The sequence below is a fragment of the Oryx dammah genome, unplaced genomic scaffold (genome assembly GCF_014754425.2).
Source record: "Oryx dammah isolate SB20612 unplaced genomic scaffold, SCBI_Odam_1.1 HiC_scaffold_25, whole genome shotgun sequence".
In the NCBI taxonomy this organism is placed as follows: domain Eukaryota; kingdom Metazoa; phylum Chordata; class Mammalia; order Artiodactyla; family Bovidae; genus Oryx; species Oryx dammah.
Window position 1 is genome coordinate 194135 of NW_024070209.1, and position 27930 is coordinate 222064.

Genomic DNA, 27930 nt, shown 5'->3' on the forward strand with positions numbered 1-27930 from the left:
GCAGTGTGACCTACGGGCGGTGAGCAGCGTCGCGTGGGACCTCCTTGCAGCGGGCTTGTTTCTTGGTAGCTCCCCGGCGCCGGCGCGGAAGAGAAAGATGGATTTTGAGAATCTGTTCTCCAAACCGCCAAACCCGGCTCTTGGCAAGAAGTCCGCCACGGATTCTGACCAAAGGTGACCGCTAGTCTTTTCATGCTTTGAACGCAGGGACTGCAGCCGGGTCCGCCTTAGTTGCTCAGGGAGTCCGCGGGGGCGGCGCCGGGAGGTGCGGCGTCCAGAGGTCTTTCGGGGGCAGGAGTTAGAAGCCGGGGTTGGGTCCCGGTTCGTAGACCGCCGCGGCCAGAGGCCCGGGGAGCAGCGAGGTTCAGGCGGCGAGCGGGATGGGGGCGGGGGAGGTTCGGTATGCTCCCTTTTCTCCGCGCCCAGGTCCCTCTGGCTGGGAGGGAGCCCGCCTGCGGCCCCTGTAGCGTTTGTCTTCCAGACCGTCAGCTCCTGGAGGACAGAGATCATTTGTTGTTCTCACTACACGTGCTGGGTGCTCGTCGGTAGAAAAGATGAGTCGTGAAGGATAAACAGCGATTAGTCTGCCTTTAGTCTCCCGATTTACATTGAAAAAGCCTAAAGACCATAATAAAGCAGCGAACTGCATCGCGGTGTATTATTTCCCTTATGTTTAAAGAGGTACTGAGACTGCCGTGGAGAAAGTGAAAGCTGGGTAGTGGGCAAGGGAGGATGGGATGGTAGGGAAGATGTAGATCTTTTAAAGAAGGTAGTTAAGGAACGTTTACTAATAACATTGATGAGGAATATTTGAGTAGGGGCTCGAAGGAGGCGAGAGAGGTTGATTATCTAGTGGGAAGAATATTCCTTGTAAAGGTCTTGAGCTGGAGTTGACTTGCTGTGATGGGAGCGAAGTGGCCAGAAAGACAGCTGCAGTGGAGAGGAAGAATGGTGGGACTGGAGGAGAAGAGCCTGAGAGGTATTGGAATGGGGGCCGGAAGGGAAGGGGCAGATTGTGTAGGGACTTGCAGTTACCATAATAAGGACTTTGGCTTTTACCTTGAGTGAAGTGAGAGGTAAGTATTGGAGGGTTTTTAGCTGAGACTTACACATTAGCAGGACCATCTGGTGGTTGAGAGTAGACTGTAGTGGCCGCTAATAGTTAGGTTTAGTAGCAAGAAGTGGTCAAGTCTGGGGCTTCTCTGGTGATCCAGTGGTTAGGAGTCTGCCTTGTAATGTCTGGGAAGCTGGTTCAATCCCTGGTCAGGGAAGATCCCACATGCCCCAGAGCACCTATCTGTGCACCACAATTACTGAAGCCTTTGTGTCCTGCAGCAAGAGAAGTCACTGCAGTGAGATCCCAGAGCTCCAAAACTAGAGAAAGTATATGCTATGTAGCAAGGAAGACCCAGCAAAGCCAAAAATAATTAAAAATAAATAAATAAATTTTTAAGTGCGTGTTCAGTCTCTCAGTTGTGTCCAACTCTTCGAAACCCCGTGGACTGTAGCCGGCCAGGCTCCACTGTCCTTGGAATTTTCCAGGCAAGAATACTGGAGTGGGTTGCCATTTCCTCTTCCAGGATCTTCCTTGACCCAGGGATTGAACCTGGTGTCTCCTCCATTGTCAGATGAATTCTTTACTACTGAGCAATTGGGAGGAAGCTCAATAAAGAGCACATGGCTAGATTTTTTTAAAAAAGTGATCAGGTCAGGATGTATTTTGAAGACTGGATGGGGAATGAGAGAGGAGTTAAGGTCGACTTCAAGGGTTTTGGTTTGTATCATTCGGTTAGAGTTGCTGTTTAAGATTGTAGGGTGATTGGATCAGGAGTTCAGTTTTGGATATAGACTTTGTCTAGTAGACATTTGGGGCTTCCTTGGCGGCTCACATGGTAAAAAAATCCGCCTGCAATGCAGGAGACCTGTGTTCAGTCCTTGCGTCGGGAAGATCCCCTGGAGGAGGGAATGGCTGGAATGGCTACCCACTCCGGTATTTTTGCTTGGAGAACCCCATAGACAGGGGAGCCTGGCGAGCTACAGACTATGGGGTCGCAGAGAGCCGGGCCTGACTGCGTGACTAACACTCCTACTACTAGTAAATATTTTAATTGCCTTTTTTTTTTTTCCTTTTGGCCAAGTGACATTTGAGATCTTAATTCCTTGGCCATACCAGGGATGGAACCCTTGCCCCCACCACAGAGGCAGTGTGAAGTCTTAACCACTGGACTGCCAGCGAAGTCTCTAGTAGGTACTTTGAATAGGAAGTTGGCTCTGCCTGCCTGAACTCAGCTCTCAGTTCCGCCCTGCTAGATTTCTGACATGTTTTGTAAACATTCTGTATTCAGTTTTCTCATCTATAAAATGGGCTTTTTAACAATAGCATGTATGTGGAGGGCTGTTGTGGTGTGTCTAATGTGCATGGAACAGCACCTGGCACAGAGTAGGCGTAAAGCGTGTCAGATGCTACTGTTAAACTGTTGCTGTCGTCATTATTGCTCTGCCTAAGGAGAGCTTGCTTCCTGTATAAGACAGTTCATGACTGGAAACTAGACCAGTGCTAGTCCACAGTATTTGGTTAATTGGCTCTCGTAACAATGGCCTTGGTCCCTCTTCTGATAGATGTGACAGAAGCTCTGACGCAGGACAGATGAGTGTAGTACTATTGGATTGGATGAAACTAACGTCCCAGTTTCTCCTGTAACTCTGAAAGAAGTGCAGAGTCACCGTTCACAGCCCTGTGCTGGCGGCAATTTCCACTTGCAGCATGTTCTTCTGAAATTGTCTAGTCCTTGCCCTTGTCTGGCGTGTAACTCAGATCTTCAGCTTTTATCACATAGTCACTCCTTGTCTTCAGCCCCCTGTGTCTGTGTGTGTGTGAGTCGCTCAGTTGTGTCTGATTCCTTGCAACCACTAGTCTCCTCTGTCCATGGAGTTCTCCAGGCAAGAATACTGGAGTGGATTGCCATTCCCTTCTCCACCCTGAGTCTACAGCATCTACCATTAATTAGGGTGAGCTGTATATTTTATTGGCCTCTTTGTTTCTTATAGTTCCCATTTTCATCTTCTTAGGTTCGTTTTTAGTTTTGTTGGAATATCCTCTAGTAGTCATCTGAGACGGTCTCTGCTTGTTCAACTTCTCAGTTCTAGTGACCCTGAGAACAACTTTTCTTTCTTTTTTTAAAAAATATATTCTTAGCCGCACCATGCGGCGTATGGGATCATAGTTCCCCAGCTAGGGATCAAACTGCATTGAAAACAGAGTCTTAACCACCAGACCGCTGGGGAAGTCCCAACAACATTCCTTTTTGATCTTCCCACTTGAATATAAGTTTGGCTCCCTTCTGACCTCAGAAGGCACCCTGAATTCTATCTGAAATATTTTTCTCCCTGACATTCCTCTTTGTTTTCAATTCTTACATATCTTTTAGGTTCCGAAAACCTTTGGTCCCCATATCTTAGGTTTAATATGTTCCTCATATATACACCAGTTCTTATCACCCCATACCGAAATTTCTTTCTTTCTCCCAAGTAGATAGAAAGTTCTCAGAAAGTGGGAACAAGGTCTTTTTCATTGTTATATCCCAGGGTTTAAGACCCATAGCCTGGTATATGGTGGATTCTCAGTATTTGTTGAACGAATAGATGATTCATATAGCTGTTAATAGTTGACTATTAAGGTTATGTAATTTAAAGTTTCAGCTTTGCAGTTTACTCATAAACATATGTTGACATTTACTGTTTATCATAATTTTGTACATTTCTCTGAAATATTTGGAGTAGAATCTGATTTTGGAATTTCTTTGAGGGCAAGTTGAAGGTAAACCGGAGCAGTAGATATTAATGCTGTGGTATGAACCCCTTTCAGGTTGAAAACCCTTTTGTGTTATTTGATATTTTTGCTACAGAATCGGTGGTGAAATAGATGATACAGAAGTTGAAGAAACACAAGAAGAGAAAATAAAATGGAAAGTAAAACTGGAATGTGAGCAAATTCCCAAAAAAGTAAGATGAAGTTGGTGTCTTGAAAAAAACAGATAGGAAAGGGTGTGAGAGATTAAATAGAGATTCTGTTTGTCTCATTTTAGTCAGCAATTAAGACCAGGTTACTTATATCAAAGGAAACCTGTTTATGCTTTTTAAAAAATTATTGTTTAAGAACTCTGTTGTCATTTAACATGAACTGATTATCTCTGAAGTGGTTGTAAACAATTTCAAAAACTTCTTTCTTTTCAAATTACAGTTTTGATTTGCTACCTTGGCTAGCCTTAGTGACTTACAGCTTAAAGATTGTATTGTTTGCCATAACAAAGTACCACATACTGAGTGGTGACTTAAACAACAGACGTTTATTGTCTTGTGGCTCTTGAGGCTGGAAGTCCAAGAGCAAGCAGCTAGGAGGGTTGGTTCCTTCGTAAGGCTGTGAGAAGGGTCGGGTCCATGCCTCTCCCCTAGCTCCTGGTTGGCTTGCTGGTGGCCTTTGGTCCCCCGTGGCTTGGCTTCCAGAAGCATTATCTTCATTTTTACCTTCATGCTCCGAAAGGCATTCTCCCTGTGTGAATAGGTCTGTGTCTAAATTCCCCCCGTTTATAAGGACACTAGACATATTGGATTAAAGCCTATCCTAATGACCTCATCTTAACTAATTGTACATATAATGACCCTGTTTCCAAATGTGGTCATGTTCTAAGGTACTGGGGGGTTAGGACTTCAGTTTGGGGAGGACACAGCCAACCCACAGCAAAGCCAACATCTGCTTCTGTCTTGCTTTTTCTCTTTTGGAACCTTTGTTATTGTGAACTTTAACACACTACAAAAGAATGAGTTCAAATTGGCAGTGAGATCTGCAAGACACACATGGCCTTTAATATGATACTGTTATACTCAGCTTTATAAAAGGATTCAGGGCGGAAAGTACAGCATCTTCATCTCAGAAGGCCTCTCAGCTACCCAAGTACATAACTTCTTTTGCCCTTTGGGGCATATATAGCTGCTGTAGACGAGAGCCCTGGTTAAAACTGAGAAATGATAGCGTGAATTTCCCAGACGTTTTTAATACTTAAAAAAAAATTTTTTTAACTTCTTTGGTGGTGCAATGGATAAGAATCTGCCCACCAACGCAGGGGCACAGCTTCGATCCCTCCTCAAGGAAGATTCCGTATGCTGCAGAGCAGCTAAGGTTGTGCTCCACAACTATTGAGCTTTTGCTATAAGCTGAGGCACTGCAGCTGCCGAGCCCGTGGGCCACAGCTGCTGGAGGAGCTGCTGCTCCGCAACAGGAGCCACTGCACTGAGAAGCCTGAAACTAGAGAAAGGCCCGTGTAGCAACAAAGACAGCACAGCACAGCACAGCACAACAAACACTAACTTGTGCACTGCTACTACTGCACGCGCGCTCTAGAGCCCACAAGCCGCCGCTGCTGAAGCCCGTGCGTCTAGCGCCTGTGCTGACGAGAGAAGCGCATGTGCTGCAGAGAACCGCCCTCGCTGCAACTAGAGAAAGCCTGAGCGCAGCAGTGAAGACCCAGCACAGCCGAAATAAGTAAATAATACTACTTTAAAAAAATTTTAATATTAATCACATAAGCCCCAGTCCTTTGTGCCCACTTAAAGTTCCCCAGTACATATATAACCCCATACAGGATACAGGCAGATACAACCTTGTATGGTTATCTTAAGGAGTTTCTCGGAAACAATACTATGAGAATGTAGACACCTAGATTACTTGTAAGTAGGCTTACTTCAGGCCAGGCTCTTTCCTTACAAGTGTATAAAACATAAGTGTGTCACAGCTAATTAAGAACTGAACTCAAGTAAGCACTGTGCAGCTCTCCTTTTCTCGGCCGTGTTCCTTTTTTTCCTTCCAGAGATGACTACTGTCCCAACTTGTGCACGAATCACTTGCTTGTTTGCAGTTTTCCTACTAATGCTGTCCTCCTTAAGAGTGTCGTTTTCTCGTGGCTATTTTTGCACTTGGTAGAATAGTGTTATGGTTGTCCTTTTGTCTCCTTTTTCTTAACATTATATTTTTAAGACTCATGGTATGCATAATGTATACTTATAGAATACGCATAGTGCACACAAGTGATGTATTCTTATTTGTTCATTTTCTTAACCACATAGCATTCCGTTATTGAGTATACTAGGTGCTTGGCCTCACTTCCAGCTTTGGAGGTTGTGATCAGTGCTGCTGCGTCCCAGTGGTATCCTGCTGCACGTCTCCTCTGCAGTTCCTTTGGAGTAGAACCTGGGTCTTAGAGGATAAGCATCTTTCCCTTTACCATGATGCCAAGCTGTATTCCAAAGTCGTTCTACTGATTTTTATTCCCAAAGGCGGTGTAATGAGAGTCTGTATTTCTACACAGATATCTCCACACTTTCTTAAATTTTGCCATCTGGTGAGATACCTTCATTGTCATTTAGTTTGCATTTTATTGATTACTATTAAGATGGAGCATCTTTTCATATTTGTCCAATTTAGATTTCCCTTTTTTGTGTGCCAGTTTAAGCCTTTTTACCTTTTTTTCTTTTTTCTTTATTCTGGATATAGGGGATTCCCTCCACCCCCCGTGTGGATTTATGTGTTGCAGGTATCAGCTCATTTTGTAGCTTTTTTCCCAAGTTAATAGCAATTTTTGATAAAAGGTTAATGATTTTAATGTATTCAAGTCTATTAATCTTTTTTTCATAGTTAATGCTTTATGTGTTTTATTTACATATCCTGAGATAATAAAAATATTTCCATACAGTGTCATCTAAAAGTTTTGTTGTTTTTCCTTTCCATTTAAGTTTATAATCACCCACAATTGATTTTTGTGTTTAATATGAGGTAGAGGGGACAAATTTTGGATTACTTTTTTTTCCATTATCCTACCCAGTTGTTTCAACACCATTCTTTGGGGGAAAGGGCGGTTCTTTTCCCATGAATCTTCCGTGTCACTGTTGTCAAAAATCAGGTGTTTGGAAAGTGTTTGTGTTCTGATGGATCCATTTCTAGAGTCTCTGTTCTCATCCACTGGTTTATGTATCTACCCCTCCCCTTAAGACCTCATTGTATTAATTAGTACAGCTTAATGATAATGAGTTTGGATATCAAACAAGTAAGTCATCTCACGTTTTTCTTCTTTAACTGTCTCGGCTAGTCTCAGCCCTTCATATTTCCGTATAAATTTTATAAATAGTTTGTCAAGTTCCACAGAAAACCCTTGTGGAACTTTCACTTGGGAATGCATTGAAACTGTAGGTCATTTGGGAGAGAATTGACATCTTTAGAATATTGGATTGTCCAGTCTTTAGGTCCTCTTTTAATTGTCTTAGCAGTGTTTTATGATTTTCTTTGTAGATATCTTACATACCTTTTGTTAGATTTAATGCTGGTTGTCTGATGAGGCTTTTGTGAATTACATTTTTTTTTAAGCACTATTTCTAAATTATTTTCATTTAGCTGGCATGTTCTGTTATATAGGAATGCATGGGATAAAGCTTTTGAGTTCTTGTAAACGTTTCTGAAAATACTGACTTTATCCTCATAGCTGGTAGGTATTTTGGCTGAAACAGACTTAAGCTTGAGGTTATTTGCCCTGTTTTCTTCTGCTATCCATGTCGCCAGTGTGAGTCTTGCCAGCCTGGTTCTAGTCACTTTGTAAGCATCCTGTTCTGGGAGCTTTTACGTCCTTCTCTTTATTCTCGGTATTGTTAGAGACTATGAATCTTCTCATTCATTATGCTTAAGTATTTGGTGAAACTGTTCATACCCTTCATGCACAAGGAATGTGTTTTATTTTTATTCTTTGTCTTTTATCTTTACATTCTAAAAAACTTTGTTTATCTACGTTTCATGAGTCATAATTTAGTGATTCAAGAGTTCTTTCTTGTTCTGCTGTCTTGTTATAACTTTCTAGCATTAAAAATATATATACCATCTTGATATCTTTGTGTATTTGTTTAAAATTTTTGTGTTCTGTTCTTTTCCTTGAATTGTATTTCTTATCCTGGGTCAGGTTTTCTCTTTGTCCTGCTTTTTTGTTTTATTCTCTAGATCTTTTTTTGTTTTGTTCTCAGGTTTCTCGTTGCAGTGGCTTCTGTTGCAGAGCACGGGTTCTAGAACACAGGCTCAGCAGTTGTGGCTGCGGGCCTGCTTGCTCTTCAGCATGTAGGATCTTCCCAGATCAGGGCTTCACCCTGTGTCTCCTGCATTGTCTTTACCACTGAGCCACCAGGGAAGCCCTGCTTTTGTTTTTCTTTATGTCCTTTGAATTAAAAAGGCCTGGGGAGTTGATGAAAGTCCTTTGCTGATCTGCTGGTGGGTCTCCATAGGCATTTCTTCTCAATGGGAAGCCTGATTGGGCGCTTGATACCTGAGTGGGCTGTGTGCATCTGTAGGTTTCCAGCAGCATGCTGCTGCTGCTGCTGCTGCTAAGTCACTTCAGTCGTGTCTGACTCTGTGCGACCCCATAGACGGCAGCCCACCAGGCTCCCCCATCCCTGGGGTTCTCCAGGCAAGAACACTGGAGTGGGTTGCCATTTCCTTCTCCAATGCCTGCAAGTGAAAAGTAAAAGTGAAATCACTCAGTCCTGTCCGACTCTTCTCGACCCCATGGACTGCAGCCTTCCAGGCTCCTCCGTCCATGGGGTTTTCCAGGCAAGAGTACTGGAGTGGGGTGCCATCGCCTTCTCCATCCAGCAGCATAGTAGTTTAAGAACTACTCTTTATGTGCCATGTATCCCCTTTGGCAGTCTGGCAAAGCTCTTGGGCCCCTTCTCAGAATAATGTTTTTAAGTGAATAAAATAAAATATGTTGGGTTGTAATGGAAGTTGATTTTATTGAAACACAGTTATCAAAATATTAAGAAATGAGATAAGAGTAGTATATTCTTTGTTGATGCACTAAATAATTAGATCCAGCAGTAGGTCTCATTACTATGTTGTAGGTCTAAATATTATGTTGGCAAAGTGATGACCATAAAACATAACATACTTTGAGATCTGCAGTAAGTATAACATGTAAAAGTCCCTGTGATTTCTGTCAGTGACAGTTGCAGCTACTGCTGATACTACTGTGGTTTGCGGCCAGTGTTCAAAACAGAAGAAAATGCTAAATGTCACTTTAGAGGTTGATGAAAATTAACATGTGATTTTTATTCTCATCCAAGTCCATTGAATTCTATCGTTCTGTCCATAGACCCTTGGCCAGGGGCAGGCAGGAGAGGGGCATGCATCTCTGGACAGCAGGTTATGAACCCCTGATATAGAATAGAGGATGGAGTGTTTTTCTGATGGAAGTTGTTCCCACATGTCAGAATGTGAAGGATTTCATTCTGTGGTCTTAAAGTACTCGTACAAGAAGACTTGGCCTTTATCAGACATTTTAATAAATTTCTTTAGAGAATAACCCTCTTTTTGGCATGGGGTAAATTTTTGTTTGATTATATTCTGGGTTGAGAGGGGGTGGTCAGAGATAATTTGTTACAATAGCTTTGTTTTTATTTTTTTTTTATGTAGCATTTTAATTGATTCTCATTTATAGCCCTATTTCTCACACTGCAGCCTAAGCTCCAAATTATAGCTTGCTTTATGTTTGTCAAAAATTTGCCAGGAATTTGTTGAACCCTTCTTAGTTCCTTCCTGACAAATTGTACTTCATTTCCCCCGCTCCCTATGCACACGCTCTTTTGAGACTATTAATTTCTACATTTCTGTACCTTTATTTCTGTGGAATTTCAGGAGACCATACTAGTTCTATAAACCATTCTTAATCAAGTGCAAGAAAATCTTTCACTTAAAAGAGGAGACAAATACTTCAGACTTTCTTATGAAAAGGGGATAAGTTGTAATATTGTGTTCTTATAGTTTCTAAGTTATATAGAGAACAACAGACATCAGAGCAGTGAGTTTATAGCAGCTGCGTGAGGACCTATTTAAGCAATCATTGTGTTAATATATTGTGTATCTCAGTGCCCTCTGAAAAGAATGTCAATTAGAAATGCTTCTCTAATATATGGGCTTCCCTGGGGGCTCAGATGGTAAAGAACCTGCCTGTGAATGCCGGTGATATATAAGAAACGTTGGTTCAATCCATGGGTCAAGAAGACCCCGTGGAGGAGGGCTTGGCAGCCCACTCCAGTGTTCTTGCCTGGAAAATCCCACGGGCAGAGGATCACATTGGGCTACAGTCCAGGGAGTGGCAAAGAGTCAAACACGACTGAGTGACGACACTTTCACTCTCTCTAATGTCTAATAAAGCAGCATAGCTGATGATCGTTCTGCCTTTGTAATGTTACCAAGTCGTCTCATCTCTTCATTTAATACAAGTAAGTCACTTTTGTCACTGCTTGTAGTGAAAAGGGTCGGCTTCAGGATTGCAGGCCTGTGGGTCTTGTGGGATGGGGGTGAGGCGGGGGGACGTGATATCACTCCTCTGGATCCTTGTAGTGTTTTGATTCAGATGCACTGAACAGAATCCCGTGGTTGTGCTAAACTTCATGCGCTCTGTTGCACTTGAATGACTTTTTTGGTTCTCCCTGTGCCTGCTGAATAATGCGAAAGGCTGAAACCAAGGGAAACGTAGTTATCCTCACAGCCCCACCCATCAGCAGAAATTTGGATTAAAGATGCACTGAGCATGGCCCTGCCCATCAGAACAAGACCCGGATTCCCCCACAGTCAGTCTCTCCCATCAGGAAGCTCCCACAAGCCTCTTGTCCTTCTCCATCAGAGGGCAGACAGAAATGAAAACCACAGTCACAGAAAACGAACCAAACTGAGCACATGGACCACAGCCTTGTCTAACTCAGTGAAACTATGAGCCATGCCGTGTGGGGCCACCCAAGACAGACGGGTCATGGTGGAGAGTTCTGACAAAGCATGGTCCACTGGAGAAGGGACTGGCAAGCCACTTCAGTATTCTTGCCTTGAGAACCCCATGAACAGTATGAAAAGGCAAAAAAAGGCAACAAAAGAGGAACTCCCTGGGTTGGTAGGTGCCCAGTATGCTACTGGAGATCAGTGGAGAAATAACTCCAGAAAGAATGAGGCAACAGAGCCAAAGTGAAAACAACACCCAGTTGTGGATGTGACTGGTGACGGAAGTGAAGTCTGATAGATTAAAGAACAATGTTGCATAGGAACCTGGAATGTTAGGTCCATGAATCAAAGTTAATTGGAAGTGGTCACACAGGAAATGGCAAGAGTGAATATCAACATTTTAGGAATTGGCAAATTTATTTCAGATGACCATTATGACTAGTACTGTGGGCAGGAATCCCTTAGAAGAAATGGAGAATAAGAATAAATGCCCTTATAATCGACAGAAGAGTCCAAAATGCAGTTGAGTAGTGGCTCAGTCATGTCTGACTCTTTGTGTGATCCCATGGGCTGCAGCATGCCAGGCTGCCCTGTCCATCACCAGCTCCCAGACTTTACTCAAACTCATGCCCACTGACTCAGTGATGCCATCCAATCATCTCATCCTCTGTCATCCCCTTCTCCCACCTTCAGTCTTTCCCAGTATCAGGCTCTTTTCAAATGAGTCAGCTCTTCCCATAAGGTGGCCAAAGTATTGGAGTTTCAGCTTCAGCATCAGTCCTTCCAATGAATATTCAGGATTGATTTCCTTTAGGATGGACTGGTTGGATCTCCTTGCAGTCTCTAAAGAATCTTCTCCAACACCACAGTTCAAAAGTGTCAGTTCTTGAGTGCTCAGCTTTCTTTATAGTCCAACTCTCACATCCATACATGACCACTGGAAAAACCATAGCTTTGACTAGATGGACCTTTGTTGGCAGAATAATGTGTCTGCTTTTTAATATGCTGTCTAGGTTTATCATAACTTTTCTTTCAAGGAGTGTCTTTTAATTTCATGGCTGCAATCACCATCTGCAGTGATTTTGGAGCCCAAAAAAATAAAGTCAGCAACTATTTCCCCATCTCTTTGCCATGAAGTGATGGGACTGGATGCCATGATCTTAGTTTTCTGAATGTTGAGTTTTAAGCCAACTTTTTCCCTCTTCTCTTTCACTTTCATCAAGAGGCTCTTTAGTTCTTCTTCACTTTCTGCCATAAGGGTGGTGTCATCTGTATATCTGAGGTTATTGATATTTCTCCCGGCAATCTTGATTCCAGCTTGTGCTTCCTCCAACCCAGCGTCTCTTATGATGTACTCTGTATAGAAGTTAAATAAGCAGGGTGACAGTATACAGCCTTGATGTACTCCTTTCCCTATTTGGAACCAGTCTGTTGTTCCATGTCCAGTTCTAACTGTTGCTTCCTGACCTGCATACAGATTTCTCAAGAGGCAGGTCAGGTGATCTGGTATTCCCATGTCTTTCAGAATTTTGCACAGTTTATTGTGATAAACTTGCAATCTCAAAAACGACAGAATGATATGTTAGTTTCCAAGGCAAACCATTCGATATCACAGTGATCCAAGTCTATGCCTCAACCTCTAATGCCAAAGAAGCTGAAGTTGAATGGCTCTATGAAGACCTACAAGACCTTCTAGAACTAACAGCCAAAAAGATGTCCTTTCATCATAGGGGACTGGAATGCAAAAGTAAGAAGTCAAGAGATACCTGGAGTAACAGGCAAGTTTGGCCTTGGAGTACAAAATGAAGCAGGGCACAGGCTAACAGAGACTTGCCAAGACAATGCATTGGTCATAGCAAACACCCTCTTCCAACAACACAAGAGACAGCTCTACACATGGACATCACCAGATGGTCAATACTGAAATCAGATTGATTATATTCTTTGCAGCCAAAGATGGAGAAGCTCTATACAGTCAGCAAAAACAAGACCGGGAACTGACTGTGGCTCAGATCGTGAACTCCTTATTGCCAAATTCAGACTTTAATTGAAGAAAAATTTAAGGAAAAACCACTAGACCATTCATGTATGACCTAAATCAAATCCCTTATGATTACACAGTGGAAGTGAGGAATAAATTTAAGGGACTAGATCTGATAGACAGAATGCCTGATGAACTATGGATGGAGGTTTGTGACAAGTATAGGAGGCTGTGGTCAAGACCATCTCCAAGCAGAAGAAATGCAAAAAAAAAAGGCAAAATAGTTGCCTGAGACCTTACAAATAGCTGAGAAAAGAAGAAAAGTAAAAGGCAAAGGAGAAAAGGAGAGATATACCCATCTGAATGCAGAGTTCCAAAGAATAGCAAGGAGAGATAAGAAAGCCTTCATCAATGATCAGTGCAAAGAAATAGAGGAAACCAATAGAATGGGAAAGACTAGAGATCTCTTCACGAAAATTAGAGATACCAAGGGAACATTTCATACAAAGATGGGCTCAATAAAGGACAGAAACAGTATAGACCTAATAGAAGCAGAAGATAATGAGAAGAGGTGGCAAGAATACACAGAAGAACTGTACAGAAAAGATCTTCACGACCCAGATAATCACGATGGTGTGATCACTCACCTAGAGCCAGACATCCTGGAATGTGAAGTCAAGTGAGCCTTAGGAAGCATCACCATGAACAAAGCTAGTGGAGGTGATGGAATTCCAGTAGAGCTATTTCAAATCCAAAAAGATGATGCTGTGAAAGTGCTGCCCTCAGTATGCCAGCAAATTTGGAAAACAGCAGTGGCCACAGGACTGGAAAAGGTAAATTTTCATTCCAGTCCCAAAGAAGGGCAATGCCAAAGAATATTCAAACTACCAAGCAATTGTACTCATCTCACACTCTAGCAAAGTAATGCTCAAAATTCTCCAAGCCAGGCTTCAACCATATGTAAACTGAATTTCCAGATGTTCAAGCTGGCTTGAGAAAAGGCAGAGGAACCAGAAATCAAATTGCCAACATCCATTGGAGCATAGAAAATGCAGGAGAATTTCAGAAAAACATCTATTTCTGCTTTATTTACTATGTCACAGCTTTTGACTGTGTGGATCACAATAAACTGTAAAGAGATGGAAATACCAGACCACTTGACCTGCCTCCTGAGAAATCTGTGTGCAGGTCAAGAACCAGCAGAACCAAACATGGAACAATGGACTGGTTCCAAATCAGGAAAGGAGTACGTCAAGGCTGTATATTGTCACCCTGCTTATTTAACTTCTTTGCAGAGTACATCATGCGAAATGCTGGGCTGGTGAAACACAAGCTGGAATCAAGTTTGCTGGGAGAAATACCAATAACCTCAGATTACGGAAGAAAGAGAAGAGGAACTAAAGAGCCTCCTGTGAAAGTGAAAAAGTTGGCTTAAAACTCAGCATTGAGAAAACAAAGATGTGGCATCCGGTCTTATCACTTCATGGCAAATAAATGGGGAAACATTGGAAACAATGAGAGACTTTATTTTCTTGGGCTCTAAAATCAGTGCAGATGGTGACTACAGCCATGAAATTAAAAGACACTTGCTCTTTAAAGAAAAGTTAGAGACAAACCTAGAGAGCATATTAAAAAGCAGAGTCATTACTTTGCCAACAAAGTTCCGTCTAGTCAAAGCTGTGGTCTTTCCAGTGGTCATGTATGGATGTGAGTGTTAGACCATAAAGAAAGCTGAACGCTGAAGAATTGATGCTTTTAAACTGTGGTGTTGGAGAAGACTCTTGAGAGTCCCTTGTACTGCAAGGAGATCCAAGCAGTCCATCCTAAAGGAAATCAGTCCTGAATATTCATTGGAAGGACTGATCCTGAAGGTGAAAGTCCAGTACTTTGGCCACTTGATGCAGAGCTGACTCATTGAAAAACATGGTGATGCTGGGCAGGATTGAAGACAGAAGGAGAAGGGGACCACAGAGGATGAGATGCTTGGATGACATCGCCGATCTGATGGACATGAGTTTAAGCAAGCTCCGAGAGTTGGTGATAGACAGGAAAGCCTGGCGTGCTACAGTCCTTGGTGTTGCAGAGTCAGACACGACTGAGCGACTGAACTAGACAACTGGGCCTTTTACAAATAAACTGTTAAATTGAAATTTATTGTCCATACCAGTTGTAATAATAACTCTTGATTAACCCTGGTGTCTCTAAGTACAGACACCCATAACCCGTACTTGGGAATGTTTCTGGGCCAAGTGCTGGAAGATGTCTGCTGCTTGGGCTGCTTGGCAGTTTCTTGTCATCATTGCTGCTGCGTCCCCTGCCAGCAATGCTCCGAGCTAAAGGGAGGAAGCAGACTTCAGTAGCTGGTGAGGTGGATTTCCAACTCTCGGTGACAGGTTACTGAATTAAACCTAAAAAGATGGTCAGTGCAAAGGGAGAAATAAAATGTGTACTATGCTACCATAGTTCTTTTATAGCAAATAATTAAGTTGTGGGGCTTTAGTCTTTCAATCTCATAAAGTACACACAGTGAACAGATGGAGTCTTCCCTCAAAGCATCTTTTAAGTATGGAGGCTTGTGTTTTTGTTTGTTTGTTTTAATTCCGGAAAATTTCATGTACATTGAAGTGGAAAGACTAGCATATGAAACCCTTGTGTTCTCATCAGTCAACTTCAACAATGATCAGTTCACAGCCAGTCTTTATTTCTCCTTCATGACCAGATTGTTTCTAATCATGCTAGGCTTGTAAATTTGAAAATTTAATTTTTACTTAGTTTAGGCACTCTGGAAGCTCTACATCTCCGAAGAATTTGCAACGTAGGAAATCAAGAAGTAAGGACTATGATGCCTATAGTGATGATGACATCTGCAATCAGGAGCCAGAAGATAATTTCGCTAAGGAGCTTCAGCAGTACATACAAGCTAAAGAGATGGCAAGTGTTACTCAGTCCCTACTGTGTCCTGAAGGATCTGTGAAGAAAGAGACAGCAAAGGGGACCACGAAAGGTAAGAGTCAAACTGCTTGATCATTCAAAGTTACCTGGAGGAGTAGTCACCACTGTCCATGGATGGAGGCGGGGGTGGGGTCTGCATTTTATCTCATGATAAGACCAGGTTTTCTTGGATCTTGACATCAGATGTGAGCTGGTCACTTGGTGTACAAATGCTCAGTTTGCAAGAGGAGTGGAGGGCGCAGCAGAGTTTTCGAAGGATGACCACTTTGGGACTCCCCTGGTGGTTTAGTAGCTAAGACTCTGAACTCCCAATACAGGGTACCCAGGTTCGATCCCTGGTCAGGGAACTAGATCCTATATGTGGCACCTAAAAATCCCGTGTACACAACTCAGACCTAGCAAGGCCATATAAATAAATAAATAAATAAATTTTAAAGGACATGACAACTTTGCAAGGGAGAATGCTAGATCCCTGGCTTCAGCATATGAGAAAGACAGGAAATACCTTTTCTGGTTGCTTTCCTTTGAAGAAGAATAGACTGGGATAATAGTGTATGAGACTAAACTTGGGAATATGTTCCTTTTTATAAATATTTATGTTTGGCTGCATCAAGTGTTAGTTGCTTTGTGGCATGTGGGATCTTGGTTCCATGACCAAGGGTCAAACCCATGTTCCCCACATTGCAAGGCAGACTCTTAACCATTGGACCACCAGAGAAGTCCCCCAGGAATATATTCTTTTAGAGTGCTAAAATAAAATCAAGCCATAGATCTGACAATAAGGGACAATTGTAAGTAAAATTCTTAATCCTCTCATTTTTTTCCCTGATGAAATGTTTTCTATTTAAAATGGATCCATAGATCAACTTAATCTATTGAGATCCAATGTACTTGGACAGAATCTGGGCTGGTGGCTCGTAAGAATGATTTCATTAATGATCCTGCTTTTTTCCTGGTAGTGCCTTGTATATTTTTACAAGGAATGAATTTGGGACCCAGAGTCTATTAACCCCAGAGCTGCTGGAAGGACAGGTCCACATCACCCCACTGGTCACTTCTGGAACAGTGGAGAACTTTTCCTGCATTATTATAGACTATCTCTCCTAAGAGTAAACTGCTATTGTTGTTTTATATTGCCTTTAAGTTGAATTGTTGTTGTTGTTGTTTTTAGCTGTTAAGCAAAAAAATAAAAACCTTAAGGCTGTTCACAAGAATGGTAAAAAGAAGAAAATGAAGCGAAAGTGTCCTGGCCCTGGAGACAAAGGAAGTGCTTCCCTGAGGAGCAGTGGCTCACAGGACCAGGTATGAGAATCCACGTGTGTCGGAAGGCACTGCACCTCACACCTCGGGGGCGCCGGCTCCCCACATGCTTCCTTTTCCCTGTTAGGCTCCCTTCCTCACACTCAAACCTTAGTGTCGTACCTGCTGCCCCTGAATACATACGCACAAGCCCCCTGAGTTCTGAGTGCTGTGCTGTCGATGACTGTGGAGAAACAGATGTGGGAAGCAAGGAAGAGAGAAGACAGCCACGGGTGCGTGCGTGCTAAGTCACGCCCAGCTCTTTGCAGCCCCGTGGACTGCAGCCCGCCAGGCTCCTCTGTCCGTGGGATTTCCCAGGCAGAAATACTGGAGTGGGTGCCATTTCCTCCTCCAGGGGATCTTCCCGACCCAGGGATTGAACCCACATCTCTGTGTCTCCTACACTGACAGGTGGATTCTTCACCACCGCACCACCTGGGAAGCCCAAACCACTGGACTGCCAGGAAAGTCCCTAGATAGCTGTGAGGGCATTCTAACGGCCAGTGGTCTATTGATTTCTTGACTCCCTCTGGAAATTAGAAGTGAATATTTTTGAGACACCCCCTTCCAGATACCAGATGCCCCCCCATCCCCTCTGGTATTTTGATTTTGCTTTCTAGAAGTTCTTCCTTGGACTGCAGATGTAATCACAGTAGAGCAATAAGTGACTCCTTTGGACTCTTACTTCTCTGAGGGCTTCTAAGCTGGATGGCAGCCATTTGTTAAGCTTGGTTCAGGAGACAAGAGTTAGGGCTTGGTAAAATATTAGAAACACCATATATTATGGACTGAAATGTATTTATATAAAATTTATTTTACAAAAGGCGACTGTGAAGCCATAGGGTTTAGGTCTGTAGTCACCCAGGGCCAGGCAGGGCTGCACTCAGGCAGTGTTCCTTTCCTTTGGTTTAGATTGACTCAAGTGATTATTCCACCATGACTGACAGCTCTTCTCCATGAGAAACAAATTGTAAACATGTTTGTTAGGATTCAATCACATGATCAAATAAAACCAAGAGTTAAAACTGGCATACTTGTTAGGCACATGATTTTGATAGTGCTGAGTGGAATTTTGACATTATTACAGAGCAGCTCACATAAGTGTGCAGTCAGCTCCCTTCTTTGTACCTGTGGAATTCCTAAGACCGTATATGGGAATACCATATATAGATCCTGTAAGTTGTACCACAAGTTAACACGCTGAAAGTGATATATGTTCCTAAAGACCTGTAATAAAATTCCCCTTTCATTTTTATGTGAAAGTCCCGTTTTGTTTTCATACCTTTATCACCATCTTGGAGGGTCTGTTTCTAATTATGTTTACTAATTTGAGCTCATCAGTATACTCAGCTCACACCTAATGAGCCTGTCATTGAAATGAAAGATTACGCTACTTGTGGTTGGTTTACCTTTTGATTTTGAGGTTTGTCCCCAGTGTTCTAAAGAGCCTTGTTCTTAGACTTCACTGTTTATCACAATGAGTGGAACTTACTTTTTAAAAATTTTTAAATTTTTTAAGTGAGGGCAAGTACAATATAATCTCAGATGGTGCAGTAAGAAAGAATTGGTATGTAAAGAATCCACCTACCAGTTCAGGAGCTGCAGGAAACTCAGGTTCGATCCCTGGGGTTGAAGGTCCCCTGGAGGAAGAAATGGCAGCCCACTCCAGGATTCTTGCCTGAAGAATTTCATGGACAGAGGAGCCTGAAGGGCTTCAGTCCATGGGGTCGCAAAGAGCTGGACACAGTTAGCATGCAGTCAAGATAACAATAAAAATTCAGATTGCACAAACACTAATGTTCAGTGATGAAATGATACCAAAACTGACAATCATTCATTTGTTTCAAATGATATACAAAAATTCAGGTCTTACCTGAAGGGCAATTCAGAAGAGTTACTTTTTAATGTTTTAAAAGGTGGTTTAAGATAATTTTCTACAATGGAATCAAATGTTTAATCTCTTATTTTTCACGTTTAGTTTTTTGCTTTTGTCTTCATAGAATGGGAAATCTAAAGAGCAGCAGCAGCCTGTGAGAATGAGTCAGGGGTTCATCAACCAACATACGGTGCAACGCCAGGGAAAGCAAATTTGTAAATACTTTCTTGAAAGGAAGTGTATTAAGGTATAGTATAAACAAAAATACATTAACATGTAAGTTATAGCAAAAATGTTCTAAAACCAGCTTCTGTTTCTGTTAGACACTCCAAAAGCATACCTGTATAATTTTAGAACTTTTCTTTCTGGAAAGGTTTCAAGTAGAAAATTTTACTGAGATATTCTTTTGTATTTAAAAAGTAGTAATGTAATTCCACAGTGATAAGAGAACAGACTCTGTATGATTTTAATACTTTAGACCATGAAATTTTTGTACCTTGTTTTATGTCTCTGAAAATAGATAATTTTTTTAATGCTTTGTGTTAAAAATGTTATGGACTTGACAAATTGCAAGCCAAAATATGTAATGCAATGCAGTTATAATAGCTCTTTAAAAAGCAGACTGTACTGCTTCTAACTAAGACTTTGTTTTCTCCTGGAATCATTTGCTTATCCAGAATTAAGTAGGAATTGTAATGGCTTAACTGTGAGAAATAATAGCTTTCCCTTGTTTCTTCCTTTGGCCCAGGGAGACCAATGTAAATTTGATCATGATGCAGAGATAGAGAAGAAAAAGGAAATGTGTAAGTTTTATGTACAAGGATATTGTACCAGAGGGGAAAACTGCCTTTATTTGCATAATATCCTTTATCACAAGATACAGTAAATTTACTTTTCATAAATGTTTACATGAATGTAAAATTTAGAATGAGACAAATGTTTTAACCATGGCAAAATTATATTATCTAAGCTCAACTTGGTATTGAAGTGATTAAATTGTTCACAGATTAGAAATTCTCTCAAATGTACATCCTCTCTAACTGGGTAGTGTAACAGGGTCATGAGACCTTACATTTTAGGTCCCAGAAAAACTTTCTCAGAATTTCTGCTGTGACATCCATGAATTGAATCTGTATTCATGAAATCTACTTCATAAAAGAGGCAGGAATTGTATAGTTTGGGAGTACTTCTTTTCTGTTATACTCTGTGCTGTATAGAGATTAATTGTCCCTTAATTGAAGAGTAACCCTAAGTCTTGAGTATAAATGGTCTAGACATACTATGAAAACATGGAACATAACATTTTAGGATAACTGCACATTTGGTCACCACAAAAGTTGTTTTCCTTTAAGTCATTCAATATAAGGAATCTCAAACCCTAACTTGAGAAATTTTTCCTGGAAAATAATATCGGAGTTGTGTATATAGATCCCATTTTAAACAAGTCTAATAAGGATCCAGATTTGCAAGACACATTATTGTTACTGACTTTAATTCCCTCACCCCAAAAGAATGCTTTAAAAATAGTCAAATTTCTCTAAGTATTTAAAATGCACATCTCTTTTATCTTATCAGTGAAACATACCTGTAGTTTAAGAATGATTATGAGGGAGAAATTTGTCCTGTGATAGCCAATAAACTTCATGTATATAATCATCCTAAAGTTAATTTTCTTATAACCCAGTTAATAATTTATTGACTCGTGCTTTATTTTGTTAAGAATAGATCTTTTTATTTTTAATTCATTAATTTATTTGGCTGTCCTGGATCTTAGTTGCAGCACGTGGGATCTTTAGCATGTGGGCTTTAGTTCCCTGACCAGGGATCGAACCCGGGACCCCTGCATCAGGAGTGCTGAGTCTCAGCCAGTGGACCACCAGGGAAGTCCTGTCGTCTCATATTTTACATAGAGAATTTAATGTTTCTACTAGTAGAAAAGAACTTCATGAAGGAAAAATAAAGTTATTAGATTAATAATAAGTTATTTTAGCAGGATTAAAATTTTTTTCTTCCTTAACACTTGAGTTACATGAATATCCTTGCAAGTTTTACCATACAGGAGCAAAATGTTATCAGGGAGAATATTGCAAGTTTTCACATGCTCCATTGACTGATGAAACACAAGAACTGTTGGCTAAAGTAAGTACAATTTTAATTTTTGTTTTTCTTTTTTAAAGAATACGTTTGAACCTAAGGGTGGGAATTTAAAAAGACACTTATTTAAGCAGAGTGCTTCATGGGTTAGCATATGGGTTATATTACGACAACTTACTTCAGTATAGAAAATTATTATTCACTTGTATGTTTTCCCTTGTAGCTTAAAGGAAAATTTATACTTGTTGCTGGTATAAATTGAAATGTTCTTAAAAACTTCAGTGTATTTAGCGACTTCAGTAGCTACGTCAGCCAATGGAAAACAAAGCAGATAGGAGAAATAGTACTCCTGATACACTCTTAGAAGGAAAGTTAAGGATCATTGGTTGATAAATATTTTAGAGTTACATCAAAGCATACTCAAATGATTATTTCAAAGTTTTCTTCAAAAGCTCTTTCAGATTGTAAGAAAAGATAGTTGAAAAATAATAGTTGTTTATGTCCTTTGATTTCCATGTGTGAGTTGGACCTGATCTCTTCAAAATTAAATTGAAATGTGAGTGAAAAGAAAAGATTCTTTTTTTATTATTTTTTTATTTTATTTTTTTATTTTTACTTTATTTTACTTTTACAATACTGTATTGGTTTTGCCATACATTGACGTGAATCCACCACGGGTGTACATGAGTTCCCAATCCTGAACCCCCCTCCCACCTTCCACCCCCCACCCCATATCATCTCTCTGGATCATCCCTGTGCACCAGCCCCAAGCATCCTGCATCCTGTATTGAACATAGACTGGCGATTCGTTTCTTACATGATAGTATACATGTTTCAATGCCATTCTCCCAAATCATCCCACCCTCTCCCTCTCCCTCAGAGTCCAAAAGTCCGTTCTATACATCTGTGTCTCTTTTGCTGTCTCGCATACCGGGTTATCCTTACCATCTTTCTAAATTCCATATATATATGTTAGTATACTGTATTGGTGTTTTTCTTTCTGGCTTACTTCACTCTGTATGATCGGCTCCAGTTTCATCCATCTCATTAGAACTGATTCAAATGTATTCTTTTTAATGGCTAAGTAATACTCCATTGTGTATATGTACCACAGCTTTCTTATCCATTCATCTGCTGATGGACATCTAGGTTGTTTCCATGTCCTGGCTATTATAAACAGTGCTGCAGTGAACATTGGGGTACATGTGTCTCTTTCAATTCTGGTTTCCTCGGTGTGTATGCCCAGCAGTGGGATTGCTGGGTCATAAGGCAGTTCTATCTGCAATTTTTTAAGGAATCTCCACACTGTTCTCCGTAGTGGCTGTACTAGTTTGCATTCCCACCAACAGTGTAAGAGGGTTCCCTTTTCTCCACACCCTCTCCAGCATTTATTGCTTGCAGACTTTGGGATCGCAGCCATTCTGACTGGTGTGAAATGGTACCTCATTGTGGTCTTGATTTGCATTTCTCTGATAATGAGTGATATTGAGCATCTTTTCATGTGTTTGTTAGCCATCCGTATGTCTTCTTTGGAGAAATGTCTATTTAGTTCTTTGGCCCATTTTTTGATTGGGTCGTTTATTTTTCTGGAATTGAACTGCATAAGTTGCTTGTATATTTTTGAGATTAGTTGTTTGTCAGTTGCTTCATTTGCTATTATTTTCTCCCATTCAGAAGGCTGTCTTTTCACCTTGCTTATAGTTTCCTTTGTTGTGCAGAAGCTTTTAATTTTAATTAGATTCCATTTGTTTATTTTTGCTTTTATTTCCAGTATTCTGGGATGTGCAATCTCCTTAACAAGTGGTGCTGGGAAAACTAGTCAACCACTTGTAAAAGAATGAAACTAGATCACTTTCTAACACCACACACAAAAATAAACTCAAAGTGGATTAAAGTTCTAAACATAAGACCCGAAACTATAAAACTCCTAGAGGAGAACATAGGCAAAACACTCTCCAAAAAGATTCTTTTGAAACCAAACTGTTTAATCTTGCAACAAAAACTCCCTTGAGCATATGCAAATATTGGAAAGTCAGAGGTCCTTATTTCTGGAAAGTCAAAGGTCCTTATGTTTTTAGTTTTGAAATAGGAAGAGTTATCCTGGAATTAGAAATTATAACAAATATTTGGTTGTTTATTACCATGAAGCATATATGGAAAAAATGTTGTGTGTAGAATTCATTTTCCAGTTCCCCTTTTAGTAAATAATATTAGGTGATTACTAGGATTAATGGTGTAGGAATCTTTAGAAAATTACAAGAAGAAAAAAAAGGAAACTTACAAGAGTATGATGATGTACCTGAATTAGATAGTACATGAAAATGATTGTGAATTTTTTTCCCTCTATATTAGATTTTGGATCCTGAGAGGAAGTCATCATGAAAATAAAATAGATGAAAAAGGTAAAATTAAAATTTAACATTTTTTTTTCCCCTCTGAAATGTCTCTAGAAATTGGCATGGGAACATATATTTTCTCAAATAGAAGTCTTTTTCTTGCTCACTTAAAAAAATTATACAATATTTGATACATATAAATAGATATATATGTGGGTCTCTGTGGATCTACTTCCCACTCGGGATTTGTCACTATCTTTTTGTATTTTTATTCTCGTTTTATTCTTCGTAGATTTACCAAACGTGTAAGGTTAACTTGAATATTATGCTTGGGCTTGAATATTATTTTAAACAGTATCATATTTGATATTTATTAGTGACTTGCTGTTTTTACTCATCATGCTTCTAAGATTCATTCATGTACATGCATGCAGCTGTCATTCATTTGTACTCTTGTATAGCATTTTTTTCTATGAATATATTACAATTTATTTCGACATTCTACTGTTGATGGACATTGAGGTTATTTTCAATTTTTAAAATACAAACTCTTATTATAAATAAGTGTTTTACCTGTCTTCTGATGGAAATGTGTGTGAGTTGTCCTGAGTATGAATCAGGAAATAGAATTGTTGTATCATCTTAAAGCTTAGGATAATCTGTATACTTACGCCTGGTTTACATTGTGGCACAGCAGAAACCAATACAACATTGTAAAGCAGTTGTTTTCCATTTAAAAACAAATAAACTTAGGATAATGCCAGTCTTTTCTAAAGTAGTTCTTACAGTTTTTATTCCCACCAACTGTGTAAAAGAAATTCCGTTGCTCCACCTTCAGAAATGGTATGGACCTGACAGAAGCATAAGATATGAAGAAGAGGTGGCAAGAATACACAGAAGAACTGTACAAAAGAGATCTTCACGACCCAGATAATCACGATGGTGTGATCACTCACCTAGAGCCAGACATCCTGGAGTGTGAAATGAAGTGGGCCTTAGGAAGCATCACTACGAATGAAGCTAGTGGAGGTGATGGAATTCCAGTTGAGCTATTTCAAATCCTAAAAGATGATGCTGTGAAAGTGCTGCACTCAATATGCCAGCAAATTTGGAAAACTCAGCAGTGGCCACAGGACTGGAAAAGGTCAGTTTTCATTCCAATCCCAAAGAAGGGCAATGCCAAAGAATGTTCAAACTACCGCACACTTGCACTCATCTCACATGCTAGTAAAGTAATGCTCAAAATTCTCCAAGCCAGGCTTCAGCAATATGTGAACCGTGACTTTCCAGATGTTCCAGCTGGTTTTAGAAAAGCAGAAGAACCAGAGATCAAATTGCCAACATCCGGTGGATCATGGAAAAAGTAAGAGAGTTCCAGAAAAACATTGATTTCTGCTTTATTGACTATGCCAAAGCCTTTGACTCTGTGGATCACAATAAACTGTAAAATTCTGAAAGAGATGGGAATACTAGACCACCTGACCTGCCTCTTGAGAAACCTGTATGCAGGTCAGGAAGCAACAGTTAGAACTGGACTTGGAACAACAGACTGGTTCCAAATAGGAAAAGGAGTACGTCAAGGCTGTATATTGTCACCCTGCTTATTTAACTTATATGCAGAGTACATCATGAGAAACGCTGGGCTGGAAGAAGCACAAGCTGGAATCAAGATTGCTAGGAGAAATATCAATAACCTCAGATATGCAGATGACACCACCCTTATGGCAGAAAGTGAAGAAGAACTAAAGAGCCTCTTGATGAAAGTGAAAGAGGAGAGTGAAAAAGTTGGCTTAAAGCTCAGCATTCAGAAAACTTAACATCATGGCATCTGGTCCCATCACTTCATGGGAAATAGATGGGGAAACAGTGGCAGACTCTGTCTTTTGGGGCTCCAAAATCACCACAGATGGTGATTGCAACCGTGAAATTAAAAGACGCTTACTCCTTGGAAGGAAAGTTATGACCAACCCAGACAGCATATTGAAAAGCAGAGACATTATTTTGCCAACAAAGGTCCATCTAGTCAAGGCTATGGTTTTTCCAGTAGTCGTGTATGGATGTGAGAGTTGGACTGTAAAGAAAGCTGAGCGCCGAAGAATTGATGCTTTTGAACTGTGGTGTTGGAGAAGACTTTTGAGAGTCCCTTGGACTGCAAGGCGATCCAACCAGTCCATCCTAAAGGAGATCAGTCCTGGGTGTTCATTGGAAGGACTGATGCTGAAGCTGAAACTCCAATACTTTGCCCACCTGATGCATAGATCTGACTAATTTGAAAAGACCCTGATGCTGGGAAAGATTGAGAGCAGGAGGAGAAGGGACAACAGAGGATTAGATGGTCGGATGGCATCACCAACTCAGTGGACATGAGTTTGGGTGGACCCTGGGAGTTGGTGATGGACAGGGAGGCCTGGCGTGCTGCGGTTCTTGGGGTCTCCAAGAGTCAGACACGACTGAGCAACTGAACTGAACTGACCTTCAGCAATGCTTTAATTGTCAGGATTTAAAATTTTTGACCAACATACTGGATGTAGAAATGTTGTCACATAGCTTTATTTTCATAAAGTTGTACATCTTTCCTATGCTTACTAGCTTTTGAGCTTCAGCTTTAGTGAAATGCTGTTAATCTCTTTTACCTGTATTTGTATATTGGGTTGATTTCAGGAAAAAGAGAGTGGCCATAGGTGTAGGGAAAATGGAAGAATTAAGACTAATTGATATTTTTTTTTAACAAGGTGTGATAAAGACTTTGTTTTCTTTTTTTTTCCCCATATGGAAAACCAGTTCCCAGAACCATTCAACTGAAAAGACTGCTTTCCCCCACTGATTTGTAATAGCTCCTGTGTTGTATATTGAGTTTCTTCAAATGAAGGTCTATTTCTGGGATCTCTGTCTGCTCCTTTTGTCTGTTTATCTAATACTCTACTGCTTTAATTACTGGAGCTTTACTGGATTTTGATATAGTTTGATAGAGAATCTGCTGTCACTGCAGGAGACACGAGATGTGGGCTTGCTCGCTGGTTGGGAGGATGCCCTGGAGTAGGAAATGGCAACCTGCTCCAGCATTCTTGCCTGGAAACTTCCACTTACAGAGAAGTCTGGTGGGCTGCAGTCCATGGAGCTGCACCGAGTGGCACGTGGTTGATAGCTTGATCAGTTTTCTGATGTTGTTCTTCAGGAGCATCTGGACTATATTGGACTCTTTTACTTTGTTAGTTTAGGTTAGTTTTTTTTTTTTTTTTTTAATAGCTTTAGAGGTGGGATGTGTGGCTAAGTTGATAATTTTTACCAACTGATACATTTTTTTTGTCTTGGTCTTTTTGGCCACACTGCATGGCATATGGGATCTTAGTTCCCCAGCCGGGGATCAAACCTGTGCCTCCTGCATTGGAAGCACAGGGTCTTAACCACTGGACCACCAGGGAAATCCCCAGCTAATGTGTTTTTGTTTTTTCTTCTGTAGCTTTGTATGGATGAAGAGTGCTTGTGTCTGTCTATCCCTGTTCAAGACTATTCAAGACTTGATTTGGAGTGGTTTACAAGATTCCTGGTGTAGAGCGCCCCCTTGTGTCATTACAGTGAAGTGCAACTCTTCGGTGGACAGTGCAGAGGAACAGAATGTTGGGTCTAATGTGAAGGGTTGGTCTCCACCAAGCTGGTTCCAGTCATTGAAACAGAAGAAGTGTATATGACAGAGATGCCAGCTGGTGGACAGATGTTATGGTAGTAGGTTGCAGAGGTCTCTTCTGAGTGATTGCATGTTCTCAATAAAATAGGAAGCAAGGTTAGACTGAGTAAGGATGGATGAAGAGGTACAGGAGTTTGAAGAGAGAAAACCATCAGGTTTCTCATAGAAGACATCTGGATAGTAGACAGTAAATACACAGTTAGCTCTTTTCATGTCATTAACCACATTCACAACATGTTGTTAATGGTTGCTCATAGCTTTGTTTTAAATTATGGTTTGATGATGTTTTTTAAAACCCATTTCCTGTTGTTGGACAAAAAAGTTTCCAGTTTCCTACTATTATAAATAAAATGGAACAGTGTCTCTTGCTATACCGTTCTTTTTTTTTTAATAGAAATTCCAGTGATGACATTTCGTTTCCTGGCTGCCTCACAGCCTCTCGCGCTGTGCTACCCTGGCCCAGGGGCTCACTGCGTGTCCCCACGGAAACCTGCCCTGCGCGCGGCCCGGCCGGCCGGAGCTTGGCGGGCCAAGGGGTGCGCGCCGACACCCCCCCGGGTGACCGGCCGGGTGAGAGCAGAGGGGGCGGGGAGCGCGCTGCAGAGCGACGGCCGGGGCTTCTGCTATCCCATTCTTAAGCCTGGAATTCCTAAATCTTTTATCGATAAGATAGAAGAATGGTTTTCTTTCTCATTGGTTCATAAAGTGCAATAGAATGTAAAGTTTAGGAGTGTTCAGTTCAGTTCAGTCACTCAGTCGTGTCCGACTCTTTGCAACCCCATGAATCGCAGCAGCCAGGCCTCCCTGTCCATCACCAACTCCCGGAGTTCGCTCAGATTCACGACCATTGAGTCAGTGATGCCATCCAGCCATCTCATCCTCTGTCATCCCCTTCTCCTCCTGCCC

At 41.0% G+C, this 27930-nt stretch overlaps 1 protein-coding gene across 2 annotated transcripts; it reads left to right on the plus strand.

Moving 5' to 3' along the window:
- Positions 1-27395, plus strand: ZC3H8 (zinc finger CCCH-type containing 8). Of its 2 annotated transcripts, XM_040267529.1 has the most exons (9): positions 1-174; positions 3906-4002; positions 15555-15786; positions 16906-17036; positions 19034-19156; positions 19658-19769; positions 20939-21048; positions 23356-23405; positions 26800-27395. In XM_040267529.1, exons 1-8 carry the CDS (start codon positions 98-100, stop codon positions 23383-23385), a joined length of 912 nt encoding a protein of 303 aa, XP_040123463.1. In that variant the 5' UTR covers positions 1-97; the 3' UTR covers positions 23386-23405; positions 26800-27395. The 2 variants fall into 2 exon arrangements, with proteins under 2 accessions (XP_040123463.1, XP_040123464.1); XM_040267530.1 differs by lacking the exon at positions 3906-4002 and having other exon boundaries at positions 15560-15786.
- Positions 27396-27930: the final 535 nt, after the last annotated feature.